An 8,271-nucleotide genomic window follows, 5' to 3' on the forward strand; every position below is an offset into this window, starting at 1 on the left:
CAGGGTGTCCAGACCACTTTGGCCCAGGTCTTTCTGCCAGGACACAGCTAGCTGGTCAGGAAACCCCCAGCCGCTGGGACTAGCAGGGCCCTTGGAGGGAAGCCCTCCCTGCGGTTCCACTGCTCACTCTAGGCAGCCCAATGGCCAGGGAATGGGCAGGCCAGGGCTGGGGACCCTGACTCACCCAGGCCCAGCTTTCACACAGCCTCAGGGACGTCCCTGGCCTCAATATGGAAAGACTGAGACCCAGAGGGAAAGAGCTTACACAGGTTCACAGAGCAGCTCAGGGGCCAGGGCTGCTCCCTCTCCTCCCCTGAGGCCAGACATCTGCCAGCAGGGTATCGTGTGGCTGGGACCCCCGGGCTGACTCGCAGCACAGCCCAGGCTCCAGCATGGCATCCTGTGGCCTCAGGATTCTCAGTGGCCACGTGGCTCCTGAGCCCAGACTGCAGATGGAGCCAGTCGGTGCCATGGGCGTGATGGTTTGACAATCCCACTCCCCATCACCCTCCCCACCCCACCTCACTTCAGCAGAGAGCCAGTGGTTCCGGGACTCACGGGGTGGCTGGATGGGCTTGCAGTCCTCAGTGCCACACGGCCAGGAGCTCTCAGGCCAGGCCTCATGGCCACACTGTTCGCTGCCTTCCTCAGGCAGCCCCATCTGGGTGTTGACACACTTGACCAGGTGCCTCTGGATGCCCCCGCCACAGGGGGCTGAGCACTGTAGGGGGTGGGGAGGAAGGAGTTTCTCCCTGGGCCACCTTAGTGGCGGGGGCAGCGACACCTCCTCTGGGAAGCCATCCCTGCACCCTGTGCCTGACTGGCCTGCCCTTGCTCCCAGCCCTGCCCTCAGTGCCACCTGGGAGGGCCTGGTCCCATGCCTAGAGCCCATTCAGTACTCAAACCCGACTCACACTGTGGGATCAGCTCCTGCAGCAGGGAGGGGCGTGAGAACAGTGGCGACAACCCTCGAGGCTGCAGGGCAGCAATCCCCTCTCACAGGACATGCCTGAGAGGCCTGGGCAGAGCCCCGGGATGGAGCCCTAACGCAGCAGCGGGCAGAGAGATGGGCAACATACCGCTGTGCCCAAGGGATGGGGCAGAGGACCTGCCCAGCCCACAGGCAGGAGGGGAGGAGACAGGTTTCACAGTCGGGGCCCAGCCTGCCAGGCTTCGTTGTTATCAGGTGAGGGTCTGAAAGCCCTGAACATGTGCCGAATCTGTGCCAGTGTCATGCTGTGCCCACTGAGTCTGTGCCCGGCCCTGTGCTTCATCCCATTACTTCATTTAATCCTCCTGACCTTCCTCTCCCAAACTGTCCCCATTTTACAGATGAGAAAACAGTGACCCAGCAAGGCAAAGCAACCTGCCCAGAGTCACTCAGCAGCCAGTGAGACAAAGACTCAAGCCCTGGCCCATCTGATTCCAGGGCCCAGCTCAGGGCCCACAGCTGAGATTTCTGAACCCCTTTGTTCCAAACAGACCCGGCAGAAGGTGTCCTGCCCACCCGAGGCTCCTCTTCTGCCCCCGGCCTTTGCCAGGCTCCCTGATCGCTCCAAGCTCGTCATTCCTGCCTCAGACTTCACACCTACTGTCCCTTTTATCCCTGTCCTTGGCATCACTGACTCCTCCCTCGCGTCTCAACTCCAGGCCCCTCCTGGAAAGGCCTTCCCTGACATTGCAGCACAAGTGCCCTTTCCTTGTCTGTTTCTCCCTGTCAGGCTGTGAGCACCAGCAGGGCGGGACCTCGTCCAGTCACTGCTGCAAGAGCAGTGGCCAGAGACAGCCTGGCTCTCAGCCACACTCAATAGCTGCTTCACCCAACCCAGGACCGACCAGGTGCCACCAAGCCCTTGCTCCCTGCTCCTCCACACAGCCCAGTTCATCTGGCCCCAGGGCCCCACCAGTCACTGTGTGCAGGGGTGAGTGTTACAGGGCCATGTGGCATTGGGTCTCAGTGCCTTCTCGCAGAGGCCTGGCTCCGGACAGATCAACAGAAGCTGCCGTTCACCACCGCCACAGGCCTCAGAGCACTGGGGTGCAGGGAAGGAGTCAGGGCACAGCCAGGGTCTGAGGGCGCCCCGTCTCCCCAACTGGACCCCCAGGCCTCACCTCCCTACAGAAAGAGGTGTAGCAGCTGAGGCAGGGCTGGGACCCGCAGGGCCAGTGCATGGGTGGCTTGGCTGGCCCCAGCTGACAATGGAAGGGTTGCAGCAGCCAGAGGTCCCGTGTGTCCACACACTGCACATCCCACACTGAGGAGCCTCCACTGCAGCTGCGGGAGCACTAGGGACGGAGAGACGTGTGTGGACACCCACCATATGCAGGCCCACACGTGCAACCCCATGAGGCGTGTGGCAGGGAAGGCATCAGGCCCACGCTCCTGCCCGGGGCAAATCCCTGAAGAGCCCCAGCAGAAGGCCAAGGCTGGCAGGCCTCAGGCAAAAGGTGCCCGGCCATGGGCTGCCATGGGTGGGGACAGACAGAGAAAGGGAGGAACAAAGGCAAGTTGATGAAAGACAAGTCCAGATGGGGTCAGAAATACAGAGGGGAGGAGACAGGCCAAGCCAGACAAAAACGAAGACTCCCAGGAGATTCAGATCCAGTGCCATCAGGTGCCCAGACGTGCAGCCCGGAGCCCTCCCCCGCCCTGCTGCTCTCGGAACACAGGCCATGGGGACCCAGGGCTCTGCCCCGTGCCCTGGGGCTCCCTGCCCTGGCTCCATCCTCACACACCTTACTGCAGTTGCCCGAGTGCCAGGTGGCACAGGGCCGCATGTGGCAGCGGCGGGTAGGCTGGGGTCGGCCAGCAGGGGCGCAGTCCTCATCCCAGCCAGAGCTACAGCGCACTGGCCTCCAGATGGCACCCAGGCCGCAGGTGGTGGAGCACTGTGGGGCACGGACCCGTGAAAGCCAGGCAGACCCCATCCCCGCCAGGCCCCCACAGCCAGGAACTACACACCTAGGCTAGCGAGACCTCAGCAAGACAGGCCCCTCTTCTGGGCCTCAGTTTTCTTATTTGCAAAATAGACTCCTCCACCAACCACCCTGGAAGACCATGAGAATAAAAAGTCAACCCCCACCCCCCAGCAACCAACTGATCCTGCCCACAAAGGACAAAGGGCCTGTGTTGCAGTGTCACTAGTGCAGAGGTGGGGGAAGGGGACCCTGCGGGCACCCCTGACCAGCTATCCTGACCAGTCTGCCCCTTCCCACACCCAAATTAGGGACCTGAACAGAAGCTGGCTTCTCCTGCAGTGACCACCTAGGGACCCAGGGAGAGGGCACTGGCCAGCTTCTTTCATGCAGCTCAGACCCCTGCAGGTCACTGCCAAAGGAGGGTGGAGCCATTGAGGGCAGAGCCAGGTGGCAGTGGGCTGAGCCCAGCGTGGAGGAGCCAGGCTGAGCCTCAGGGAAGCTTGCTGCTTTCTGGGCAGGACTGGGCCTGCGGGCCATGAGGGGACCCTCCCCACTGCACAGCTGTCTGAGTGAACTCTGTCCTGGGGTGTGCTGCCAGTGTGCCTGCCTTGGTTTCCCCGAGGCTCCCTGTGCTGCCCAGGAATGGCCTGTGGTCCCCTCATCTGCCTAATCCTCGGAACCCCTGCCCCGAGGGAGGCGGGACAGACAGCGCCTGTGTCCCACTCTGCTCACTTTCAGATGAGGCAACAATCACCAAGGTCCTGGGCAAACTCCCCCGCCAGCCTGGCCCACACCACTTGCCTTGCTCCAGTTTCCAGCTTGCCAGCTGGCGTTCCTGGCAGCCAGTGGGTCCACAGGGGGCCCCAACTCAGCCAGGCTGGGGGCCGGGGGCTGGGTCTCAGGGGCTCTGCAGCTGTTTGCAGGGCTGTCCCAAGCTGGCATGGACAGCAGCCCAGAGCTCAGGGGCACCTCAGGGCTGAGGGACTCAGGCTGGCCCTCGGGTCCCGGGCTCGGGACTCAGGCTGGCCCTCGGGTCCCGGGCTCGGGGCAGGCTCAGGCTCAGGTGTGCGCCCGAGGCCAGTCAGGGTCGTGGGGAGGAAGGTGCCCCACACTGCCACAGTCTGCAGGTCCCAGGAACCTCGTCCTGGGGTTGGGGAGTTGGGAGTCCCCAGCTGCAGGGGGCTGTCCCTGCCTTCCGTCTCTGGCGGAGGGGCTATGGGAGAAAGGGGAGGAGCTACCTCCACAGTGGGCCTCAGCCCACTGTCCCCAGGCCCCAGGCCACCCTCCAGAGCTGGCTTCCAGGCTACAGTGCCTCCTGTCCACAGCTCCACTACATCAGGACCAGGAGAGGAGTGGGTGCTGCTGACAGAGGACGAAGGGGGCAGTGTGGGGCTGGGTCTCAGGGGCAGGTGGGTGGCTCCGCAGCCCCCGGGTTCCTCATCGTCCTTGGAAACGTCATTGGTCCTGTCCCACCATGGAGGGGGCAGTTGGCGCTGGCTGTCCTTGCCAACCAAGTCATTTTGGCTCCCAGGGGTGGCAGGCATCTGCATGCCATCAGGGGAAACCCTGGGCCAGGGCAGGCTGGGGAGCCCAAGGTCTGGGCCCCCTGTGAGGGTGTCTTCCTCAGGCAGGAAATTGACCAAAGAGTTCCCAGGGGTCAGCTCTGAGGGTGGGGGTGGGGAGCGGCCGGCCTGGCTGGGCCAAGAGCTAGGGGACCAAGGCCCCTGTGGTCCTTCCTCCATGGCTTCAGGAGGCTATGTAGCAGACACGGGTCTATCTGTGGAGGATGCAGCAGGATGGCCGCGTGGTGTGGGTGTCCCATCCCCTGTCCCCACCAGGTCTAGATCAGGCTCCTCGAAGGGTGGCCCATAGGACAGGTCCTCATGGAAGTTGATAAAATTGTAGTCGTAGAAGTCGTCCACAAATACGGGCCCCGGTGGGTCCAGCTCAAGGGCCTCCTCATCGATGACGTTGCCCATGATGCTGGCGTGGGTGCTGAGGAGGCTGAAGAGCATGGGGCCAGGCAGCGCGGGATGAAGTCAGCCTATTTGAAGAGCTCGTGGCTAGAGGAGCTGCTGCCTGAGCCTTCAGGGACCAGTGTGTCCAGGGGCTGCGGACAGGGTGGCAGAGAGCAGGTGACTTGGCGGGCTGGCTGCTGGGCCTCGTCACAGGGGACACCAGTGTCACTGGTGCAGAGGACACTTCGGTGCTGAGTGCCCTCCCCGCATGTCACTGAGCACTGTGGGGGAAGCCAGGGTGAGGGCCTCAGGCTGGGAGGAGGGCTGCCAGGGGACGCTGGGGCAAGGCGGGGACAAGGCACTGTCCACTGCCCGGTGTCAGAGTGGCAGGGACCCCAGCCAGCCCTCTCTGGCCCTACCCAGCTCAAGGTCATGGCTGTGGCCATGGCTTCGCAGGGGCTTCCTGATCCCGGAGGCTTTGGAGTCAGGCTGGACCCTGGAATGCCCCAGACTCCCTCCCACACACGGTACCAGGCAGTAAGGGCTGGAGGAAGGCTGTCTGCCTCCCTGTAGCCTGAGACCAAGGGTGGCACTGGAGGCGGCCCCTCCCATCCTGCACTCACCTGAGACCAGTTCCCCATAGCCCAGGTGGCCGGACAGGGCACGTGGTGGTTGCAGGGGGTTTCAGCCGGGGGCCGGGGAAGGTGTTCACAGGCCGGCGGCTCCAGTGCGCTCTGCTCATCCAGCCCCATGCTGCGGATGCAGAGCATGACCCGGCGTGAGAGACCCCCAGGCCCGCAGGAGCTGCAGCACAGCTGCCACTCACCTGCCCACCACCTGGCAGGGGCACATGGGTGGCATCAGCAGGCTCACCAGCAGGGAGGGCCAGGCCAGGCTCCCAGGCCCTTGGGGTTGGTCCCAGACTGGGACCAAGTCCAGTGGCTGGTTCTCCAGAGCTCCAAGCCCAGGTAGGTGTCCTACACCCTAAGTCTGGTGACATGGCCCAGCCCCTCCCCTCCTGCCACCCTCCCCTCAGGGGAAGTGAGCATGACCTGAGGCCTATTTCTGTATCCAGGGACCTAAAAAGGAGCACCACAGGTGTCCAGGCTGGCCCAGGCTGGAGTAAGGGGTGACCGGGAGCTGGGGCTTCAGCCCTGGGAAGACCCGTGAAAACCTGGCTGCCTGTGCTCCTCCCTGGGAACTCTGGAGCCCAGAAGTAGGGGCCTGTGGCAGACCCAGGCCACCTGGGGGTGGGGGGTTGGCAGGGGTGTGGGGGCAGCTCTGGCAGGGCAGGGCTGCTCACTGCACTTCCTCTGGCGGTCATCGGGCTGGCCCAGGGGGTCATAGTGCCCCTCGTCCACAGGCCCTGCCTGCCGCTCCGAGCAGTACACACTCTGCCTCTGTACACCTAGGGGCCGTGGGGCTCAGCCTGGGCCTGACACCCAGGTGCCCACCGCCTAAGACCCAAAGACACCATTTCTGCCAGAACCCTCCCAGAACAGCACCTCACCGCCTGTGTCAGGATGAAGGCAGGCCTCCACGGCTGCCTCCTCATTGCTGTCCTGCTCTCACCCGCCCTCTCCTATGTAGCTTCCCTCTGACTGTCCCTGGAGAGGTGGCACAGTATGGAGGTTTAGTGGGTTGGGTCCCCAGACCCTCTGCTTCCTAGCTGAGATGGCTGGGCGGCTCATTTGGCCACTCTGAACCTCAGCGGCCTCCTCTGTGAAGTTGGAGTGACAATCCTGCCTGCCTACAAGCCCCGGAGGGAGGACTGCTTGTGGCCTTGCGTATGCAGGCTCAGCCGTGCCTGGCACATCCTAAGAGCTCAATCCGTGCCAGCTGCTGCTAGCATGCAAACCCAGCCATGATGTCAAGGCTGCCCCCCGGCCACGCCCTTCCCAATGGCTCAGAGAAGATCTGGAGAAGAAATGCATCAAGGGGCAGGCCCCGCTCCCCACCCCCACACCAGCCTTGGCATTGCTCCTGTCCTTCATACCTTCTGCCACTGCCCACCCCGGGCTTTTCCACAGCCACGCTCCTCACTCAAACTCACTTCCATACTGCCTGCTGAGGCCCAGCATCAGGACCCCCTCTGCTGGTGACTCTGCTTTCTCTGCTACCCTGGGGTCTCAAGAGTAAACTGTCCCTCCCCTGAGCTGTCAGTCCCACGCCCGTCCCCCTTTCCTCACCAACGGATTCTGATATTGCTCAAGGTCCCAACTACAGCAATGGGAACTGCTGAAAACACCCCCAGGGCACCCACTCGAAACTAGGGTTTCTGGGACACAGTCCTGCCTGGGGAGAAACAGGCATGAGTCCCTCACTGGGAGTCAGCCCTTTTCCCTCCTTCTTTCTGCCCAGAACATGGCAAGAGGCCTGGACAGGAGGAGGCAATCTGTGACAAGCAGGAGGGGAGGGCTGCCACGGTAAGGACGCTGCAGCTGAGGGACAGTCAGCTCCAGGTCCCGCCAGCTTGGACTGTGCACCTGGGACTTCCTGCCTGTCTGTCCTGGCCACTGCGGGNAAGGACGCTGCAGCTGAGGGACAGTCAGCTCCAGGTCCCGCCAGCTTGGACTGTGCACCTGGGACTTCCTGCCTGTCTGTCCTGGCCACTGCGGGGCACTTGCCTTTGCATACACTCCTACAGGGTCCACCTTCGAGGCAGCCGATTTGCTGAAAGACAATCCCCCAAATGTCTCGTGCTGCACATGTATTTCTTGGTTTCTCAGGTTTGTCTATTTAAAGACACCTGAATTATGCCAGGTGCGGTGGCTCATGCCTGCAATCAATCCCAGTGCTCTGGGAGGCTGAGTCAGTTGAACACCTGAGGTCAGGAGTTCAAGACCAGTCTGGCCAACATGGTGAAACCCCACCTCTACCAATAATAAAAAATTAGCCAGGCATGATGGTGCATGCCTATAAATCCCAACTACTCGGGAGGCTGAGGCAGGAGAATCAGTGGGACCTGGGATGCGGAGCCTGCTGTAAGCCAAGATCGCACCACTGCACTCCAGCCTGGGTGACAGAGCAAGACTCGTCTCAAAATAAATAAAATAAAGATAGCTGTATTAGATAAAACGGTTTCCTGGCTTTGGAAGGCATCTACCCAGTTCTCCAGTTCTCATGTTGTCATCATAACAGCATTTTAAGGCTCCCTCTCTTCCCCTGTGCGCCCGCCCCCTCCCTCACTTCTCCTTTCCCTCCTCCCCACTCCTTCTCCTTCCCTCACCTCTTTCCTCCAAATAAATAGTAATAATAATTTTTAAATAGCATTTTAAGAAATGCTCAAGTGTCTCTATCTCAGATTCCCGATTCTGAGACTCTGAGGACACTGGGTGTCAACGATGGAAAGACTGAGGGGAAAGGGGAGGACTAAGAGAGTGGGAGACGGAGG

At 61.9% G+C, this 8,271-nt stretch overlaps 1 protein-coding gene across 1 annotated transcript in view; it reads right to left on the bottom strand.

The window, feature by feature from the left end:
* LOC108298259 (A disintegrin and metalloproteinase with thrombospondin motifs 7-like) overlaps positions 1 to 8,271 on the bottom strand; it is a 19,165-nt gene that overhangs the window by 3,009 nt on the left and 7,885 nt on the right. The window contains 9 exon segments of the mRNA XM_017520971.1: positions 559 to 721; positions 1,875 to 2,033; positions 2,113 to 2,286; positions 2,737 to 2,889; positions 3,721 to 3,928; positions 3,973 to 4,900; positions 4,903 to 5,158; positions 5,501 to 5,723; positions 6,168 to 6,285. Coding sequence (XP_017376460.1) covers positions 559 to 721; positions 1,875 to 2,033; positions 2,113 to 2,286; positions 2,737 to 2,889; positions 3,721 to 3,928; positions 3,973 to 4,900; positions 4,903 to 5,158; positions 5,501 to 5,723; positions 6,168 to 6,285 — 2,382 coding nt within the window.

This window comes from Cebus imitator, unplaced genomic scaffold (assembly GCF_001604975.1).
Source record: "Cebus imitator isolate Cc_AM_T3 unplaced genomic scaffold, Cebus_imitator-1.0 Scaffold923, whole genome shotgun sequence".
In the NCBI taxonomy this organism is placed as follows: Eukaryota; Metazoa; Chordata; class Mammalia; order Primates; family Cebidae; genus Cebus; species Cebus imitator.